At 41.0% G+C, this 22,095-nt stretch overlaps 2 protein-coding genes across 6 annotated transcripts in view; both read left to right on the top strand.

Moving 5' to 3' along the window:
* The window catches only part of LOC126561939 (cyclin-dependent kinase 14), a 118,673-nt gene extending 99,504 nt beyond the window's left edge, over positions 1–19,169 (top strand). For both annotated transcript variants that reach the window (XM_050218320.1, XM_050218321.1), the window contains exons 4-10: positions 507–703; positions 9,222–9,313; positions 15,479–15,653; positions 18,104–18,365; positions 18,446–18,658; positions 18,729–18,908; positions 18,979–19,169. In XM_050218320.1, coding sequence (XP_050074277.1) covers positions 507–703; positions 9,222–9,313; positions 15,479–15,653; positions 18,104–18,365; positions 18,446–18,658; positions 18,729–18,908; positions 18,979–19,052 — 1,193 coding nt within the window. In that variant the 3' untranslated portion in view covers positions 19,053–19,169. The remainder of the gene's footprint in view (positions 1–506; positions 704–9,221; positions 9,314–15,478; positions 15,654–18,103; positions 18,366–18,445; positions 18,659–18,728; positions 18,909–18,978) is intronic.
* Positions 1–22,095, top strand: part of LOC126562245 (protein henna) — a 754,155-nt gene that overhangs the window by 40,185 nt on the left and 691,875 nt on the right. The window lies entirely within an intron of this gene.

Here is a 22,095-nt window from a genome sequence, read left to right as displayed (position 1 = left end):
TTTCCCTCTTCCTGTCACGGTGGCGATACGTCCTTTTTAATGCAAATGCATCGCACGCTGGTTAGTGTGTTGCTTTGATGAACTAGCGGCGTTGTCTCGATCGTCGTTACCCATCGATAGTGGTTGAGTAACCGTTGCAACTTGTACATACGAGTTGGCAGATTGTTAAACTAAGTATACTTCTACAACTCAGCAGCAGCAAGCAGTTGCAAGTAAGCTGGGACCAGAGTGTAGTGAAGTGTAAATAATACAACAGGAAGTTGCACTTCCTTCAGCACACGGAGGGTTGGATTGTTGGCGATGGAATCAGTTTCAAGAAGTTGACGAAAATTTGATGAAGTAATCAAAACCATCTTAATGCAGCGAGTTTAACTTTTTCGATCGAATGTGTTCGACAAGCATCGTGCTTGTCGTTGTTGAATTTGTTGACATTATTTCCATGTAAGGGTAGTTTAAAATATTAATAATAACACACAATTTTCTTTTTCGACACCTTTTTCTTGCAGATTGGAACAGAGTAAGCGATCACGAACGCGTCCATCGGCAGCTATCGGTATCGTCCGACAGCAAGCTGCTGGACGACGACATCCGGGAGGAAACACGTGTGATAATGCGACCTAAGAAGCCACCCCGGCCAAAATCCGAAGTGTTCTTGAACAAGCATGACCCGCACCCGAGACGAAAACGGTTTAGTGCATTCGGGGTAAGTTTTGGCACCTTTTTTCTATGTTTTTCTGTTACTCTTTTTGACGAAGCGAAGAAGGCAAGACTGTTCCACATTATGCGCGTCAATCTAGTTAGAAGTGATGTATGGAAATGATTCGTTTATGCTGGAAATACTGCAGAAAGGCACTATTAATCATGGAACTGGGAAAACAGACTCAACTTTCTGACGATTTTGCGCTGAGTGTGGGCAGAATATGTTTTGAAACATTTTGTATCACACCAACAATGTCTACCGATGTGGCTCCAAACCAAAAAAAAAAAAAGGTACACACACAGAGGTCTCGACACGATAAAGTACTTCCAGTGTACGAGAGGTACACTTTCCACCCGAAAACAAACCGAATAAGCTTATATGCTTCACTTTTAGAACGTTCTCTTTGACAGTTTTTTGTTTTGAAAAATAAATACACATTCGCCCTGCTTTAAATCCCCCTTTTTCCCACTTTATACGCTGCTCTGGAAAAATGATGGCACGACAAATGACCTATCCGTCCGTTGGTAGGAAAATCTCCATCCACCAAACACACATACACACACACATCCCTTTTCCACCGACGATGAAAAATGTGGAAAAATCCCGTTCATTCATTTTGACGCTTTCTCTGCCCTTTTTACGTTCATTTGCATACGAAAGCAAACCCAAAGATTCTGTCTGGTACTGGTACTATTGCTGGTGCAGCACAGTAGAACTGTCTGTTTGTGACTAGCATTTTTTTTCTCGCTTATGTTGGCTTGCCAGCAAGTAAGCTGCATTGCTGATGATAGGGATTTTATAACCGACAGACAAACAGTATAATACTACTACTGCTAGAGAAAGTTGATAAAAATGGAGCAGCATTTGGTGAATTTTCTTTTGTTTTGCTATGCCGGTGGACAATTCACAAACATTTGCTCTGTGTATAGTGTGGTTTATTGTTGCTTCATTCGTGTGTGTTTTTTTGTTTGTTTTTTTTTTTTATGCTGCAACATTATGCGGGTTAGTTCAACACTTTAAGGAATCTTTTGTTAGTAGCTAATCTTTCTCTCTAGGAATATTTCTACCGACTGTTTTTCTTGTTCTTTAATAGATTTTTTGTATTTCCTTTTCGTACTTCGCGAAGTAAAGTGCTCTCTGAGCATGATCTATGCATGATTTTTGCTCTCGGTGAAGTACACAATTCATAATGATTGCCCAACTGGGGGAAAATCATCATAAACTATGAACGGGCGGGCAGTAAGTAATGTGTAACCCAGAAGGAAAAGCAACAAAAATCTCTTCTCAACACATCACCAGAACCGAAAGTGGGAACGCCAAGGTAGTTATGCATGGGCACGAATCCTGTTCTCATAAATGATGCATAACAAAACGCCCTCGAAACGAACTGCTTTCCTGTTATCTGGCTTCCATTTTTACGAAATTTGGTCTGTGAAGAGTGTTGTTAGTTTTGTTACCTAAGCCATGCGAAGACTCTGCTTTGGATAAGATTTGCTGCAGCGCCATAAATTTATATTAATATTCCAGCACTTTCATCATAGTCACATAACTATTTCTTGAAATTCTTACTTGATTTTATGTTGATGTTTCTTTAATGGTTGATTTTATGCGTATGGATTCTCCAAATACATTGGCTTGCATCAGAAATCGTTCAATCAACTACAATAGCTTGTAAGTGCCAAATGTATGGTTGATTGTGTAGCAAAAGAACACCATTCACCGAAAGGGCTTAACTTTTTCTACATTTACTTTCGAAGCTTTTGGAGTGGTTGGAAAAGTTTTTCCGGTTCGTTTACCATGTATTTTACCCAGTTGGCAGTTGGTACATTCACATCAGAGCTATCCAGAAATTGCGTTGGCAATTCTGTCCTTTTTTGCTCTACCTCTTTGCTCAATTTGCTCTTGCATTCCCACGTTCAAGAAACGGAAAGTTGCTCTTCCTTTCGTCCCATATCGTTCGTTTGCTTGCAACTGTTTCCGGGTTACGGCAAACACCACCGCATCACACCAAAAAAGCCACAAAAAACATAAAAGAGGTAAAAGTAAATGCACTCCACATTGTACGGATGTAACAAAAGTCATGGTGCAGAAAAAAAACGTTGCCTCAAGGAATGCTTTTGCCGTCTCCACAGTCACCACCGAACGATCATAAAAGGGCATCTCTTAAAGAAGAGCTTTAGTGGAAAGCTTAAGAGTAACCTTTCAACCAACTCAAATGTAAGTCTCGCCATTCGACGAACCGGAGGAATAAAAAGCAACTGCCGCCTTCGCGTTATGGTGGCGAGTCCTGCGGGATGTGCGATAGTGGGTAAAAATATTTGAATATGCTTTGCAATCAGAATTTATCTTCGTGAAGGGAAAAATTGAATTTCATTGCCTGGCAGAAATACGGCTACAAGGGGAGAGGATGCTGAATGTGAAACTCTAGTGAAGTTGAATGCGTTTTTGATAACAAATCGAGAAGTTTCATGTGGTGTGGGAAGAAAAGGAATTGATTGCAAAAGCTGCTTTCAATTTGATTGATGAATACTATTTTTAAAATGAATGGAAAAGCCTGCTCCAAAGACAGAGAGTAAATATTCATTTTTCCCATTTGCTATTGCTTTTAGATTAGTTTTTAAAATAATTTACATACATTTTTGGTAGTTAATTTGTAAAAAAATATATATTTTCATGGAGACGCCTGGTACTTCATGTGAATCGCGTGAGGCATCAAATATTCATGGTGACACAATCATCAACATAATTGCCTTTCAAGTATATCTTTTGTTTAATAAGTTCTGTATGGTAGCATGATTAGCTTTTCGCTACATTATTTCTCTTTATTTACAAAGCTTCACACACAATTAGGTGACTCCATAAACCTCGCACAATCTCTCTTGACAATCAGCCGGGGCCGGGCCGGAAACATTTCGTCAGCGACAATGAGAAAGTTTTGCGCACCTGGGGGCACATGAGGAATTCCACCCAATGCACGAGTGAATACACAACCGCTGGGGGCTCTCTTGTCCTTACACTTGTCAAAACAGATCCCTTGAATAATGATAATAGGAGCACCAGCAGAAGCGACGCGGTGGTGGTAATATTCCTTTTATGCATAATTTTATGCGTTTCATGGGTGGTAGCGATACAGACCTTGGACGCAAACGGTAATAATAATAATAATAATAAAAGAAGAAACAGGCGCACCAAAATTGCCGCAGGAGTTTTCGGTACGCCACCTACACGCTTATGGAAAGGCGCCACTCCACGACCAAAACCCACTGGGGGACTGGAAAACCGCATCATTTTCAATCAAATCCACTCTACCATAGCCATACCCTTTCCCATTCAGCTTTCCGCTTCGAGCACATGTTTCCCCGCTCATGTGGTGTATGACACGAGCTCGTGACCTATTTCATGCGGGGGTGAGAGGGGGAGGACCCTTAAGTGGACGATTTATCCAATGCACACGCACACACACACGAGTGTACGCTCCAGCCAGCCAGTCAGCTCAGGCGCCCAGAAGTCACACTTCAAGCTCGGCTGATCTTAACGACCTTACCGAGTCCTTTCGGAGGTTTTGCGGTTTCCGTACAACGATTGGCTTTAGTTTTGGATGGTGAAAGCATCCCGGAGAGGGTGTGCGTGTGTGTGTTCGCGTGTGGAAATTAAATTTCACTTCCGGGTATATGCTGATGATGATGATGATGAAACAAACTTTATCGTCACTCGCGTGGGCTGTACTTTGTGTAGAAATCAAATTGCTGAACCACAGCTGTCGCTAGTGAATGCTGCCTCCAGTGAAGCATGCTGCTGATGGGTTATTAAAACGATATAGAGAACACACACCGGCACAGTTGGAGGGTTTGATTTCTGTACCAACCATGGTTGAGCTGGGTGACCTTTTAATTTGACGTGCTGCTCGAAAAACTCGACGTTAAATCAAATTCCTTTCCACAACGTGAGGCGTGATTCACATTGATTGTGTGATTGGTTCTATTTGTGGCTTTGCGTAGGCACTTTCTAGGTGCACTTTCACCTACGTTGTTTTGATGCATTAAAATTCATACAAATTCATTTGAAATTCAGTGGTTTCTGTGACTCATGGTATTTGATAGAATTCCATCCAAAAATAAATCGAAACTGGTACCGCAACTTTGTACTGTATGAATCAGAATTTACTCTTGATTTTCTTTTATCTAAAATTGAAGCATGCCTTTTCCCTATTCTACCCCTCTACGTTGGTACCACATGTATCTGGTACATTGATAAAAGTGGTACAATTTTGGGCAAATCAAAATTACAACCACAACACAACCAAAAAAAAAAAAAGCGCTCCGTTTTTAATAACAGCAGCACGTAACCAAAAATGTATCCCCTCAAAATCGCACCCCCAACAGTTATGTGCAGAGTAATGTATTAGCATATTCATTAACGTTCCATTTTGTAGCTAATTTTAGCCTTCATTATTAGCAGCTCTATAGCTCCACGTTTCACGTCCACCCTCCTGTGGAGACAAACTGGGAATGGCAATTTCGCTGGATGGAGCGAATGCAAATGGAAATATCATTTTCACGAAACGAAAGTCCATCGTTGGCTCTGGGGATATATTTCAATGTCCAGCTAGCTACCGGAGAAACACTCGAGTCATCCACCATGGAAAAGTGTACAGTGTTACTGATTGTCCGTCCAGTGCTTCGGTGCTGGTTTTAGCTGTGTGTGAAGCTCGTAAGCTACGCCAAAGGAGCAACGCAGAGCAGCGAGTGTAATGTCATTTTGCATAACTTTGTGTAAATGATTTTGAACGGAATAGTGTAACAAGGTGGAAAATGTGGTGCCACACAAAGAGCTTTCAGTGGAAAAGTAGATTGTGAGGAGGTTGATGAAAACCTCCTGAAATGAAAGGTTGGTTGGAAAATTCCTGTTCTGGTCAATCAATTATTTTATGAATTTAATAAGCTAGATATTGTGTTATCCTGTCTATCCTAAGTTCTACTTAGTCTTTTGTTATCTTAACAACAGTTTATGTAACGAATCATAAATAGCAAATATCCAAGTGTAAACTGTTTCTAAAAAAACAAATCTCTCTTCCTTACAAATAAAATCACAGCAAAGCTCAATCCCGTTCCGTGTACAAGCAGCTCGTGCTAAGTTGTGTGCAAAATTTACTGACCAAACACCGTAAAAGTAAAATGCTTCGCTTTCACTTCACTCTTGAAACTTGAAATACGTTAACATTTCCAGCTTATCCTGGGGCGTTAATAATACGAACAAACAGTGCACCACCCAGACCCACCAACCTGCTCTGCGCCAACACGATTATGTCAACACATATTGTCGTCGCCATAGTTGTGTGTAGAAGTTGTGGTGATAGTGTAACATACATAACCAAGCAGCTAGTGCAAGAGCTTTTTTCTGTGCACTCTCTATTCGGCAAAGGTTTTAGTGGTAATATATCTTGCCCGAAAAGGAGAGATCTCTATCTGCCTGTGACCGGTTCTTCTGGTCATGATCTTGCTTCATTTTTGTGTATGTGTGGCAGCAACAGAAGCAGCAGATTGCAACGGTTGCAGTTTCACTTCGTTCGCAGTTGCCATTGTTAAAAGGATCCAATTTTACACCCCAACCAAACGGAACGGATTTGCTCGGCTGCGGAAATGAAAACGTTTTCCAAGCTTTTCCTAGCTTCTTTTACGAACCTTTTTTTCCAGGGTGTGGCGCGCGTAGGGCATGGGGAAATCTGTTTTTCTTTGGAACACAACCACTCAGCTTTACAGTCCGGGAGGTTTTCTTCAGTCGAGCGAAAATTTACCGTAAAGCAGTGGAATAAGTTTTACAACGTAAATATTTACCGATCACGCCACCAGGACACAAACCTAAACGACCGGATCCAAAGGATTGGTTCGTAGTTTGTTTGGTGGCTGAGTCGTCCTCGAATAAGGGATAACGTGACTTGCCGATGTTATTGGTAACCACCGACACCGATGGTGCATTTGGTGCACAGGTATATTCAACAACAAGAACAGTTGTTGGCCACCGAAAAGTGTCGAGCAGTAAATCTTTACCCAAAGCAAAGAAAATGGTGCACCGGTGGGAGTAATTACAGAGAAAAATGGACCGATGGACAAATTGTGTGGCGTGTTGGTGTTTCGAAGCTGACATATTGTTTAAAGAAACGTATTTTATTACCTAAATTTTAAGAAACTTAAGTCAAAATATTTTAGGAAAAATAAAAAAAGGTACAATTACTCATAAAGAAGTGTTTTGTTTTGTATATTTACATAAACAAACCAAATCTCCAAATAGCACAGTGAGTGCCAGTGTAGCTCTTTGTGTTTATTTTACGTCCAAGTGGCTTTTATGAAAGGATATGCATTACTGTTTGCTTCGTTTTGGAGTTCGTTTTTTATTATCCTTCTTCACTGTGTACTGATCCCCCATGCCATGTTACTGCACCAATATGGATCCAGCCGTGCCATGAAGAAGGAAAACCACTTTCGTTGACGGTATGACGAATCCACCCAAAAGGAAATGTGCTTCCCATTTCGAGGGTTTGCACTTTTCCAGAAGATGTGTTTCGTGTGCAGTGTAACCGTTGCTGCCTGGCCCGGAGCGGACATTGCTGCAGTGTTGGCTTTTGGAGAGCTTGCCATTCTTCCAGTTTTGCTTACTCCAGCATACCGGAAGTAATTCCGTTGCAACAAAGTAACGGACGAACCGGCACGATTGAATAACCCACCGCTGATGGAAGGAAGTTATAGGGTCATTTTCATCGGAATTTTATGCTTCAGGTGCAACCGAAGCATAGCAAATTGGGGTCGGTAATGGTGGGAAAGCTTCCCGCTAGAATGGAATTTATGCATTGGGGTTGGATTTCTCTGCAGGTGAGCGAACACTGGTATCGACTATCGCTTCTTTGCAAAGGAGTTCAGCTATCAGATGGAAGATGTCTCTTTGTCTTATCTTGCAAGATGTTTAAGATTTATGTTCAAGTCTATTAATGAAATAGAAATAAATAAATAAAATCTATTTTTTTATTTAAATATTTACAATTAATTATGAAGGTACAATGCCGTATTGAGAAAACACCGTTTGAATTGAATAAATTGTAAGAACATATTGATAAGGCATTTCCTCCTTATTCTTTGCCTTATCCCGGTCATACTCGGTTGTGGATGGGTGGGAAGTTTATGTTGCATGCACACACATTTATCTGCCTGCGTGCAGTGTTCTCCAGTGCAGTCCAGAAATGACAGTTCCAGCTACGCGTGGTTTGCGTTGGACCCAAGATTGAACGGCAATCTCCATGTCGCAGCAGGAAGAGTGACCACGAGCCCAACGCCAACGCAGTCGAACTAGTTGTGTCAAGGCTGAACTGATTTGGAGAACACTGCAGTGTGAAAATAGTCTGCCACCCTTTTACGGCAGTGTTGGTACTGCCCCCGAGTGCTGTTGGCCGTCATAGGATCACCCCTGGCACTACAAAAAACACGTAAGAAGTAGACAACATAACAAATAACAAAACAGGAATGGTGGAAAACGAATAAGGAATTTTAAGAGCACAGTGCTTCTCAGCCCCCAGAACAGGCGTCTCCATGTCTAAAACAATCAGCGATTTTGACATAACTCTATGAACTGAGAATCGCTGTAATGGGGACGAATGGGTTTGGCACGATATGCTCTAAAATAAAATCTAAATTATGTTTTTCATATAATTTCTACGTTCGTCTGTATGTATCGGTATGAATGTTTCATCAGCAAAGATAATAAATTTCTAAAAACAGTGTGTACTACACCATGAATAATTAATCTCCTCACATTTCAAACCCTTTTTGATATTTAACGTTCTGATAAAGGTACTAAGCGCCCGTCACGAAAGATCGTATTGACCAGGTTCGGTTCTTCAATTCATACAACTCCTAATGTCAGTAAATTTCCCAAAATAAAATCCCCAACAACTGTTACTGCCCATCTTGGTCCGAAATACGCTCGCCGTTCTGTGCCGATTAAATGGTTAAAGCTGTGAAGAATTTGGATTTAGTACGTTTTTTACGCATCGCTTTCGGTTGATCCAACCAACCGTATCTTTACGGGTCAGCGGAGAAGGAAACAGTTTTAGCAATTCTGCTTCAAGCTTTACGTGATGTGTATCGTCGGTCACATGCAGCTGGAAACGGTTCCGTCTGAAACATTCCTGCCGTACAAGATAGTGCTAAAAGTTTCATCAGGCTATACACGGTCCGCTGGATGTTTAACTTTACATTTTTTATGCATTTTTCTCTTCGTCTGACTATTCTGAAAGGTTTTGGGGGGGTTCCGGATTTGCTTTTGGACATAAGAAATACAAAACTATTGCCCCGTATTCTCAGCTACGACCTTTTCCTTCCGAAGGACCAAAAATTCTTTCCTTAGCGGGTACAAAACACCAGGCGTCTCCATGTAATTTTTCGTCGTATTTTTTATGTGTTATTTAAAAATTTATAATAAACTATGAAACATTATTAATTTTAAACATTTTTTATCATTTTTCTCTTCCTAGGGTGATTCGCCATTTGGCAAGTCAGATGCTTACATTAAACTAGAGCAACTCGGTGAAGGATCCTACGCAACGGTATTTAAGGGTTATAGCAAGTAAGTATGCTACACATTTATGACTCTCCTTATGTTGTATTTTTTATATCCCTATCCCATCTCCTAGTATCAAGTACGAAGAAGAAGGAACTGAGAAGTGTGTCAATATTAGAACTGACATCAACCAAAAAGTCTATCACATTAACAAGAACAAATCGGTGCCCTTATTTTGATTCTATTTGATGGAAAATCAATTACCCCGTTAAACACATACAACCGCGTGGTCTTGTCGTTTATTTTCCTCCCAAGCATTGATCGATAAAATACAGCAAAAAAACAACGATACGATACGTTCATTTTGTCATCCTTTCTTCCGTCTTCACACGCATAACAACCAATTTTTTCCAAAATGACCCAACGAAAAAAAAAAAATATCTGAATCGCTAGTAAGCATACCGTTGTACACGCGTGACATGGGCACGTATTCCGACCTAATCCTGGACAATTTGCCAACGATATTTGTCCACCCGGAATATACTCTCCCCCATGGGTATTCCGGAAAGGGCAATTGAGGATATAAAACATAAGAAGAGAGAGAGAGATGGAGCAAAGGCAAGCCAATATCAGCCAGTATCCAAGGCGAACAGTGAAAGCGGTCATAAAGAAATTTAAATTTTATTGCATTATTTATGAAAATCGACCTCCATAAAATGGCAAGCAGACGGAAGATTCTGCTACTTGGCTACGCTACTGACATGCGTGCGTCAATATTTGAACGTGGAGATGATTTTCTCTTTTTCTGCGTAAGGCTTTTTGATAACATGGTCGAAAACATGCCGATTGAAAAAATGTCAATTTGCTACGTCATTTAAACGGATTTTTTCGGATAGGAAAATAAAAACGTTTTTTTTTTCAGCAAACTAAACAAAGATTTGCCAATAGAAAGCTATGGAAAATATAACTGCATTTCATGTATTACTTCTTACAAATTAGATTGTTCGTGAAAATACAGTTCGTTTGAGCAGTGCCTCATAAATTATGCTCGCGCTTCGTGTTCGGTTCATCGCACTTCCTTTTTAATGCTCTTTGTTCTATTCTCAAGAGTAACATTTTCTGTATCTTGTCCGCCACTTTATCTGGTTATGTGATGTTGCAACTAATGGAAAGAAGTGCCGTGCCTGATAGAAGAGTTTTACCCCGGAGCCACGCGCATCCGTTTTCGTAACATTCGTGAGGAAAAAACAAACAATAACTCTTTATTCCAGGCGCATAAATTTCAAGCGCAGCGTGAAGGAAGAAACACAACGTTCTACTGTACATTAAAGATCTATTTCTTTGACCGAAAACAAAAAGAAAATGTATCATAAATCGTTACGTGATGCAAGTGCTTTGATGAATTCCGTGGCATGTTGTAACACGGCTGTGGGAAAAAAAGATTTCCTTTCATTGTGTAATGTTTCGTCAGCGAAAGCTGCGGGTACACACCAGCTTGGCTCGATTGAGTGAAAAGATCAATAGAGTTGAGAACAGTTTTGCCATCAACACACCACACGTACCATTGGAAAGCGATAAATATTCGCTTTGTCAAGCAGCAGCACGTGCCAAAAGTGAAGTACAAGTTCGATACTGTGTGGCCAGTTTTATGACCGAACTTAAACGTTCAAATCACGGTACGTTTGGTGTAGGAGAAGGTCTTCCTTCTTTTATCTACACAAACTGCATTGACCTTTGCGCGTTTTTCCAATGGTTTGTCCCTTTTGCATTTCTTTGTAAATCAGAATCATCAAACAAACGAAACGAAACGAAATATCTAAATCGCAAACACAAACGAAACGTTTCTGTGTGTTCATTCTGCTTCAAAGAATGACGTCCAATATCTTGACGTCAATCGTCAGCCAGGAGAGACATTGCGTATTCCTGGTTCGTTCCTTTCATCACTACCCCTACCACCATCGATGTTTTATCGACAATTTAGTTTTCCACTTGGCCGTGGTGGTACGCTTTGTTTGATATTCCGCACGCAGAAAAGGTCACCCGCAGCTGTCGATGATACGGATGAAGGGACAGCACAATCAAGGCGAAAAGCTGCCAAAGTTTGCTGGTGCTAGTGTTGCTGCTGCAACAAACCGCATAATGTTAAAATTGGCTTCCCTTTTTTCCTCTCACTTCTGTCGCCGCAACGCCGAAGGGGAGGTTTCCCACCCATTTTGCAACCGATAAAGTTTATTGTGTTTAAAGGAAGCGAGTAACGATGGAAAACAGTTGTCTTGTGAGCGTAGTGACGGCGAATGTTGAGCGCAGAAAAGCGAAGCGAGACACTTTTGCGTAGGATTGGTCTTGTTTTATAGTTTTCTTTTCATCTTTGGGAAAGAACTTTTGATCGATACCAAATAAGAAGGGTCTTGTTGTGACGTGCTCTACAGTGATCGAGCAGCTGAAACGATAAAAGGCTATTTTTACGAAACGTCATTTAGGGCGTGGTGTGGATAAATAAAATAAATCTGTGCGTTTTTCTTTTCGAAATAAGGCTGCAAAAACCTTTCAAATCACTTAATATTTTGGTAAAGTTTGTATTGATGGTTGCATGGGAAGCTTCATTGGATACAAAACTAAAATAGCATACTGTATTCGTTCACAGGAAATACTCGATTACATCGCCTTTAGTGTAAATTAATCCGACCATGACAGTAATCATGTAACGTCCGATCTTTTCCCTTCTTCCTTTTACTAATCTGCTAGCAGACATTCCCTCGAAAAGAGTGAGAAGCATTGTTCTACGAAACTGATCCTATAGCACCGGGGTTTAGTGGAAGTGATTAATGACAGTTCCAAGCAAACTTAATGTCATTTTTACCACCCTTTATGTTCTTGATGATGGTTAAAGCCATTCAACGGATCATTGCCTTGCATGACGAAGGAACGAATAAGAGAATTAAATTTCAGTTTCGTGCTAGGATAAAACTGCAACTATTAATTTGTTCCACAAAGGAATTGGAAAATTTTGAGCAAGCTCCTTCTAGAAATTCTACGTCGTCATTGATTTTGGAGATTAAATCCTTCGTTTTGGGATAAATAATAGTAATGAGCAGGAACGGACGGCCATCATGAGAAAATTTGATCTTTCATTAAGCATTTAAACAATAGGCTTACAAATGAAAGATACAAAAATTCCCATTGTTTTCCCGGTCAATGATTTGTCCTTCAAAATATGCGGTGAATGTGGGAATTATTATTTCTGACCACAATAGCGCATCAAATCATGAACTTTATTAATGGGAAAGGACAAGCTGCTTTCAAGCCACCGGGGGACATTAAGGACAGAGTTTCTATCCCATTTCCACAATCGACAGGCATAATCAAGAGAAAATAACAAAAACAAATGCCAGCCGGCTGCTGTTCGGAAGAAGTAAGCCGTTGTACCACCATCCCGAGAATGGTTGAAATTAATTTTGTTTCCTACATTACGTGCGCTTCGTTCTCTCCTGGGCGACAGCATTCTACTTGTTTTCGCCGTTGTTGTTATTATCTCACCGTGCACACACACAACAAACAGGACGATAAGATGAGAGAAACAAAAGAATCATTTCTTGTCCCCACACCCCGATTTCCCCGGGAAGCATTGTTTCGATCTAGCAGAAAGCCATCGAATCGTAACGGTTGGACGATAATGGCTTGTCAACTCCTCTCGATTGGTCCTCTTTCTTCGCTGCCAACAACCAATGAAGCTATCCAGGATCAATTCAAGGGGCTTCTCGAGGTTGGCGTGTTGTGCTAACGGAATAATGGCGTTAAGGAGAGGCGTCTTGAAAAGCCTACCCGTAGAAAAAATAAGTTCCTGTTGATTACTTCCACAAACCCGATTACTGAGTCAGTAGCGAAGTAGCGGCTCGCTCTCGGGTATCGGGAAGCTTCCTTCTGATCCTGCCTTAGTAACTGGACGAATGCGTTTGCCCGGATTAGTCCACGGATGGATCATAAACAAGGGCGAGCTCGAGACCGACTTTGATCGAGCTTTAATGGTCGATCACAGCCGGTCGACACCGATTCGTATAAATGAAAGCAACAGCAATAAGTCGCTTAATCCTCCATTGACATTCGTCTGATTCACAGGCAAAAATCTAAGGCTGGCTTTGAGGGGTAAGAATTTTATCCGCAAGTCCAGGTGTTTGTGCAGGATGGGTTTGCGTTTGCAAAGTTTCGCTTTGCAAATTCGAAATCATTTCTGAGCTGTTTGTTTGCTGTTTTCTCTTCGTTCGGCTTCGGTTGTGGACGCTCTTAATCAGTGATTATTATGACTATCCTCTGGATGAAATTGACTGCGTTTGGTCAATGAAGATGTCTGCGTTTGGTGCGATTATTATAACGAAGGTGAGCGGTTGCAGGATTAATTGGAAACGAAAGCAGGATATTAAATGGATTAGGCTAGTAAATGAGATTGGAGTTGAGCAGTGTTTTGGCCACAGAGTTTCACAAATAGGTGTTTGTTTTACCTGTTGGATAGTGGGAAAATAAAGGACCGGAGTTCAAATCCCATTTGGACCTTTCTCCGTAGTGAAAACTGGCTATCCAACTACGTGGTATCGATAAGTGTAGTAAGCCATTAAGATGGTCAGCATAACCTAAAAGTTGTTAAGCGAAGAACAAAAAGTGGAAAAATATGTTTTGATAAATATATGTTATTATTTATGGATGTTTTATATTTGTGTATTTAAATTATTATTTTTTTTAAATTTAAAAATATTTTTTCCTCCATTTCTCTTTTCTTAATCCTTTGTAATTTAAAAAAAATCATTATTTGTTTTCCGTGAAAAAATAATCAACCGCTTTCCAGTGACCTACTTATTGAGAATCATGTGCTCCTTTTTTCTTGGCCCTTGACCGCTGTTCCAATCAAACGACTGTATATCTAAGGTGGCTGGCAGTTTCATATTTCGATCCCCAGATGCCCCATCAGCCCCGCTCTTCCCGTTCAGCAATATCCAGCAAATGGAATACGACATCAATGGGTCGCCCCTGGGTTCGGTGGACACTTTTTCTCCGGAATGTTTTCATCCAAAAACACACACACACCCACGCAGACACAAACCGCTCACAAGCCAGCAGCTTCGATGACACACTTTGAGATGCCTTTGGAACCATTGCTTCCTTCGTCGCTTCCAAAAAGAATGCTGCCAAATGGTTTGCTGCCGAACGTGCACCATATAATCCCTTCATTTTCTGCTCTCATTTTGCTTCCTCCTTTTCGTACCCGAGCATACATTCAAGGAACCAACATTCGTGAAATTGTTTTCCTCCAGCTTCAGTTTTCCGCCTGGGTTGCCCAAGGCTGTGTGAAAATCGATAAGTTTTAACCTGCTGCTCGAGATACTTGTTCTGCTTCGTGTCTCTGGGTGGAATGAATTTTTGGGGATGCGTACTGTTGTCTAATGTTTTGTGCTCACTCCGCAAAACCGGAATTCTTCAGCTAAACTGGTCTGTCTGGTCTGCAGCCTTTGGTGTTTTTTTCGCATTTTTTTTTTTTTGTAGCTTGAGTAAGGAATTTTTTGTAGTCTTTCTAACAGAACTTTAACCTGCGTCCCTGTTTGTCTGTGTGTGGACAGAACATTTTGAAGCAGAATTCTTTAGGCAACAAACTTTGAGACAACACGAGGGCAGCAAAAATTCGGTCGTTACGCCGACATTTCTGTCAAAAGTTTTCTAAATTCATATAAGACGGCAATAGTTACGTTGACGCAAACTACAATGTGAAGAACTAATTTTCTAGTGAATTGTATCTGACAGGACGAGAAAAACACTGGCCACTAGGGTTGGACTGTCTGTCCTGGGGGACGAACAGTGGGGATTTGAAAAACTTATACCATTCAAAGTAAAGATGTAAAACCTGACAACCAGCAACAAGAAAGAAGGGATGTGAATAGTGTCCTGCAAAGAATTTCTGGTCTGGCAGCAATAGCCGAAATATCATTTGCAAAATAAAGTGATCGTCATTTATCTCCCAACCAACCGCAATCCATCTTGAAGCGTTCTAATCGAATTTAGGTCGGATAAAGGATAACGACTTCTGTGTGTACGTGAAACGGAAAGCCTTTAGGCAGCTCCCGACACATAACTTATTGTCCGCCCACGTTGATGAACACTAATTCATCTTCCATCCATGTATCATGCACGCAGTATCATAGGAAAGACGCACCACTAACTCTCTCTCTCCTTCTTTGCTCGTTTCAGTTTAACAAATCAAGTGGTAGCATTAAAGGAAATCAGGTTACAGGAAGAGGAAGGTGCACCGTTCACGGCCATACGCGAAGCATCCCTGCTGAAGGAACTGAAACATTCGAACATCGTGACCCTGCACGATATCGTGCACACGCGCGAAACGCTCACGTTCGTCTTCGAGTTTGTGGTAAGTATGTCTGCACGTGAAGATCTCGCCGAGGCGGACTCGGGGTATTATTTGATCATTTTCCAACCACGCAGTCTGGTTTAGTACTTATTTATTACCTTTTATTAGTTGTTGAAGTCATTCGTTTTACTAAAGCCTCCTTCCTTTGCTTCACGAGCGCGAAAACTTCGTTTTTCTTCGTTGCGTGTTGGTCCATCTGGATAGAAACTGTGAACGAAGCAGGACGTCGGGGAAAAGTATGTCAGGAATGCTTGATTGGGGCGGATCTCCGGTTCTGAAGGGAATAGCGCCACATCACTTCGCACGGTGTGTTGAAGCACGAGGCACCATTGGGGTGGCATCGTTCAGTACATTTTATTTATTGCCTTTTCCGGTGTTGGTGGTGGGAATGTCTCTAACGGTGCTAGCGTTGGAAGCAGCAACAGTGTGACTCAGATGGAGCAGACACTGGGTCGGGATGGGAATTCGTCATGAATTTCTAAGCACCTTTCCCAAACCGACAAACCAGCCAGCCAAGGCAGCGGGCGGACATTCTCCGGTTTCTCAGCTCAGCATCAATTTTCCTCTCCTTTCGGGTGTGATTTATTGGTCTACGCGTCGGAACCATTGCTGGCTGCGTGTTTGGTGTTTGGGAAATGGCGGGTGGTTATCAGGTTCGAACAATCCCGTAAGCAATTGCCAGCATAGTGTAGTTTCTTTTGTTACGCTCGTTTCCGTTTTATGATCATTATCGGTAGAATTGTGGTAAAAAAGGGATCGAGAACGTAGTAAACCTGATTAAGTTGTTACGTTTTACACTCGCGTCAGGTTATCATTATCCAAAAAAATCGTTTATGGCTCAAAGTAGTGAACGTACCTAATTTTAAAATACATTTCATGCCAAAAAGTATACTCTCAACGAAACAAATGATAACCGGAATCAGGAAGTTTAAACAAAACGTTCAAAACTCGATTGCTTCATAGTGAATTTGTTAATCGTTTTATAAAATACTTCACTAATGAACTCATTCTATAACAATCCGGTTCGCTCTGTTGTTAAATTTTCTTTCTCCCCGTTCCTTTGATGTCCGTTTTTATAAACCAATTATTACGACATCCATTGCTCAATTCCTGCGGTTGACAGATTGGTTTGTTTGCCTGTCCGCAATAAATCATCTAAACAGTGTCGAGCACAAAACGGAAAAAAGCAAACCGAAAAAAGAAGCATAAATTGTTTACACCACACGATGGCACACACCCCCATCGTGTACCGCGCATGTTTGAGGGTTGGTAGTTGGTGGTATGTATGTATGTACGTTTATCGGGTTTGGTACAAAACCAACAATTTCGAAGCCCCCATATACAAAGCTGGAATAAGAGCGGACCCATAATTCATCGTTGATGTACCTTCTGTGCCACCAGAGCTACCGGTAGAACTCTTGTCCAACGGTTGTGTTAGGCTTACGCTCTGGACTGGCTGAGTGCAATAGGTTTTCCTGAGGTTCTTTTTATGAGTCTCCGAGTTCCTAAGATGTCTACCACGAACCAAACCAGCCGGGAGTAAGCTGTAGTATTCCAATCGCCATACGGAAAACAATGGGCCTTGTTGTCGGCTCACAGCGGTGAAGCTTATGCACAAATTCTAGCCGAGAAGCTCCCAAAGCAAAAGCAGGACACGAGTACATAAATTACAACTTCACGTTAGATGGTTCGGAACTGCGAAACGAAGTTGCTCCCGGAACCCAAGGAGAGCGATATAAGGATAGAACAACAGCAAGATTGCATCAAGCTTTCCTTCCTCATGTGCTACATTGTTAGCCCTAAGCAGAATAAAACCCCCAACGCAGCTCCCGGTTCTTCATCCAATGCATGTACACACTGATATAGACCATTTATCACGCACCTGTTTCATCCTTCCCAATTGTTTCCCCTTATTGATTTTAACATCCTGTTCGAATGAGCGTATACTTGTAACCGCTCCTGCCTTTGAACGACTACACCCTGGGACTGGTTCTCTACGCGAGACAGCAGAAAAGTGATACAAAATTTGAAACTAGAAAGAGGCAGGGTCCCTCTGCGTTGAACGTCGAACATGGGTAGCAACACGGCAATTTATTGAATTAAATTAATAATTAGGGCACCAGGCCCTTTCCAGGTATTTGTTGGAATGGATTGTATGCTCGGGCAGGAAGATTGCCGGAGGGGAAAGCGCCTTTCGATGGAAACTGTAATTTATGGCTTCGAAAAGCTCGAGACTTCTCTTCTGACCGTGCTGTGTCCTTGCCGATAGCAAATGTGTGCGAGTGCGTTTTGGGTTCGCTCACTGTAATTCAAGCGCATTAGGTTTTGTTTTAATTATTCATGCTAATTAGTATGAAGGCGGGAGAAGCCGCACATTCCTGTTCCGTTTTATTCTTCCAGTTTGATTTTTTTATATTAGTAACGATTATCTGCACTTTTTCACTTTACAGAACACGGACTTGTCGCAGTACATGGAACGACATCCGGGTGGGCTCGATCATCGAAACGTGCGACTGTTCCTGTTCCAGCTGTTGCGAGGGCTTTCCTATTGCCATAAGCGGAGGGTGCTGCATCGCGATGTGAAGCCTCAAAATCTGCTCATCAGCGAGATGGGTGAGCTGAAGCTGGCCGACTTTGGGCTGGCCCGTGCTAAGAGTGTTCCAAGTCATACCTATTCGCACGAAGTCGTCACCCTATGGTACCGGCCTCCAGGTGAGTGTGTCACGATTATTTTCTGCACTCTTTGATGGTTTAAGAATTGCTTTTGAAATCTCCCGCTCCCTCTTTTACAGATGTACTGCTCGGAAGCACTGAGTACTCCACCTCGCTCGATATCTGGGGTGTGGGATGCATCTTTGTGGAGATGATTACCGGCATGCCGACATTCCCCGGCATTCGCGATACCTACGATCAGTTGGATAAGATCTTCAAAATTCTCGGCACACCGACGGAGGATACGTGGCCAGGGGTAACGCATTTACCGGGGTATAAGCTACAAATGCTAGGTATGCCAGGCAAATAAGCACCATTGCGCAAGCAAACAGAAAACTAAACGATGTATTGTCATTTTTGTAGGCTTTTTCAAACCCCGCAAATTGGGACTGAGCTTTCCCCGGTTGTACGACATCAACGAGGGCGAAACGATGGCAACCTCGTTCCTGCAGCTCAATCCGGATAACCGGATAAGTGCGGACGAGGCCCTCCGCCATCGGTATTTCGCATCGTTGCCAAAAAAGCTATACGAACTGCCGGATGGTAAATGTTACCATGTGATTTGTCGATAAAAACTATCCTAATCCACTCTATTTCAACAACCTCTTTACAGAACTATCCATCTTCACCGTGGAAGGTATTTACTTACATCCGGAACCGAACCGCCACCATGGGCACCGAGCATGAGAGTTAAGACAAAGTAAAACCCTAGATGCAATACGTTATTATTGTTAGTAGTTAATGTGATTACCTGCGTCGCTGGTTAGCAGAAGACGCAGTGGAAGAAGATAAATTACACAACAACCACACCGCATGCACACACACCAAGCCTGGGACGTGCTTGTTTTGGTGTATGTGAATGGGGAGGTGAATATTTTCGGCCGAGTCTTAGGCAAAACGCGACCCATGAGATGAAGCTACGGTTTCTTCACGGCGCCGCGCATCGTAGAAACAGAAAGAAGAGATTTAAAAGGTAAGCAGGATGGCCATTCGATGTGTGTGGAATAGTGTGAAAGCTAAATCAAAAAAGTAGATATCCTCAAATTGTTGCTTTGCTGCACTCCCTCGATGCAGCCAGGTGCAGCAGAAGCAACAGCCACGAGAGCCTCTCACTGTACGCGGTCGAATGAGAAACGGGGGAGTAAGAAAGCGTCAGCGCGAAACGAATTTTGCTGTCCTCGGGAACCAAAGTGAAGCTAAAGGATGTGATCAAATCATTCATACAACATCGCCAACACACACACACATAGTTTCACCTTTTTAGCCAACTGAATAGTTTTTTCTTGTGGTTTCGGTTTTGGGTAAATCCCCGTCCTGTGCTACTGATGGTGAAGGGTAGCCCTCCGGCATGAGAGGAAACCGAATTCTGATTTGATATTTTTTGGATTTTGGTTTTGCGAGGGATCTTCAAATGCAGCAAAACGTGTTAAATTTTTTTAATTCAACTTCTTTATGTATTGATTTATTTTTTACACTGTGCACGATGTACAAAATAATTTAAAACTGAAGAAATGGTATGGAATTTTTGTACGATACTGTTCCATTGACGGGATATATATTTTTTAAATCAGCTGTATCTGTTTTTATCCACAAGTCATATGTTTGTTTAGAAAAGGAATTTCAAACCTAAATAAAATGACTTGTATTTCGGATTCCTACAAAGTTGTTGGTACCTTCGTGGCGAAAAAGCTCATGCTCGAGTTCCCATTTTCGTGCGACCTATTACTTATTCATCTTGTCTTCGTTTGGACGAGGCAAAGAAGGTAGTTTTGTGTTGATCTGCGCTTTCGCAGGCTGTGAATCCAGCATATACTATACGATTAGGCTCTCCTGGCTTGTACGAGGCACACATTACATGCCCTAACCATCCCAAACTACTGATGGCTAGCAACACTTCCACCGACAAACTCCCATTTACACAGTTTGCTGCATTTAGTGAAGAAAAAAAAAACACATTACCGAGTTAAGTCGAGTTCGGAACTTGCGAGTGGATTGCGTTGTATTCTCCTTAATCCACAAAATAGCAACAAATTATAGTTCTCCTTGAGCAATTTGCTTTACTGATTAGAAAACTTTTATTATTTTCTATTCATTATTCAATTCGATAGTTGGTATAGCTTAAGTTGGTTCTTCCTCCTTTTTTTTCGTTCTTCCATTTTATTTCATCTTATGTATAGTAGCAGCAAATGAATAGTGCCCCTCATTAGATCAACCGGTATTACACGGATAAAACACTTTCAGTTTCCTCTCGTTTGGCTGCTGGTTATTGATAATCTAATCCGTGGAAGAAAAGAACATAGTGGTAAATCAATGGAAAAGTATTGATATAACGCATAGAAAATTTGTTTTATGGGCTTTGAGTTATGATTAAGTTAAGAAAACACAAAAAACACAATGTTTACTATTAAATGCTGTACTGAAAAATCCGAGCTATTGTGAGTAACGGTATTGGAAGATAGAGAAGAAAAGTAAAACAACTACATATACGGAGCAGCGAGACACGAAATAAACAAATCTTTAAACTGTACAGAAGAATTATTTTTTTCCGTCATTTTTATTTTACTTTTTAAGCAATGTTATCGTTTTAAGTTTGATTTTATTTTAAACTTTATTCGTTCTTCGTTTTTTTTTTTCATTCGACTTTTCCCTCATTTCTGTTTCGTGCTATTCGTGTACGTATACTTAAAGAATAGAAAAAGAAAATTCGTTTCCTCTCAGGGATTTAATGGTGAAACGGATACACTAAATGCATGATGTTGAAATCATTTCCTTCCCACTTTGTTTGTACACAGTTCAATCATAACAGATAATCAAAAAGGCAATGGTGTATAAAAACGCATACTTATACCCTACCGACATAAGTAAACACTATCCTTTAGCTTTTTTGTTTCGAACTCGACAGAAATGTTGGTTTCGAACTTGGTCCTAATGAAACGATTGTAGAAAACAAGCACTCCAAATTCAAGACGCTGACGTATAGTGTGTTATCGTCTTCATTGTTGTCCTATTTCTGTGTGAGCCATTTTGGATGAGCCATTTGTTAAGTATTAATCTCCAATATAAATAGAACTTTTCGTGACACAACAATGTGGACAAAAAACACACGCATGATTGAGAGAACACTTCTAAAACAATAAACGCAAATCAAATTTCACGTAGTTGGAGTAAGAGAGTAACAAAAAGAAAAGGAAATAAAAACAAACAAATAGAGCAAATAAAGAAACATAAGAATAGGTACTTAAAAAGTAGATAAAAGCGTAGAATAGATCGTTAGAGTAATGATTACTGACTGCTCATTGGTAAAGAAGAAAAAACAAAACAAAAATAGTTGTAAATGAGCTGTAAACGGTTCTCTAGTACATGTAACGAAAATGAACTTCTTAAAGAAAAAAAATCCAATTAAAAACACAAACGTAGGAATGTAGGATTGCCATCGTCATTCTAGTTAAACGAAGATAAAAAAGAAGATAAAATCAACTCATCGTCCAGCTGACGTTCTAAACTCCTAGAAGTAACAGATAAAAACAGTTTAAAAAGTCGTTTTTTTTTTCAATTCCAATCGCCTCTTTGCGTGTCATTTTCTCTTTCGTGGTAGATGAGATTCATCTTACTGAACAATCCGTTACGAAAAAGTTTCCGAATCCTTACAGTTGTCGCGGTATAAAACCAATTCAAACAGTGCATAGAGCAAAAACGAAACAAAACAGTCAGTAAAGCGTGGAATACAACT

Source organism: Anopheles maculipalpis, chromosome 3RL (assembly GCF_943734695.1).
Source record: "Anopheles maculipalpis chromosome 3RL, idAnoMacuDA_375_x, whole genome shotgun sequence".
NCBI lineage: Eukaryota > Metazoa > Arthropoda > Insecta > Diptera > Culicidae > Anopheles > Anopheles maculipalpis.
This window is presented reverse-complemented; position numbering and strand designations above follow the sequence as displayed.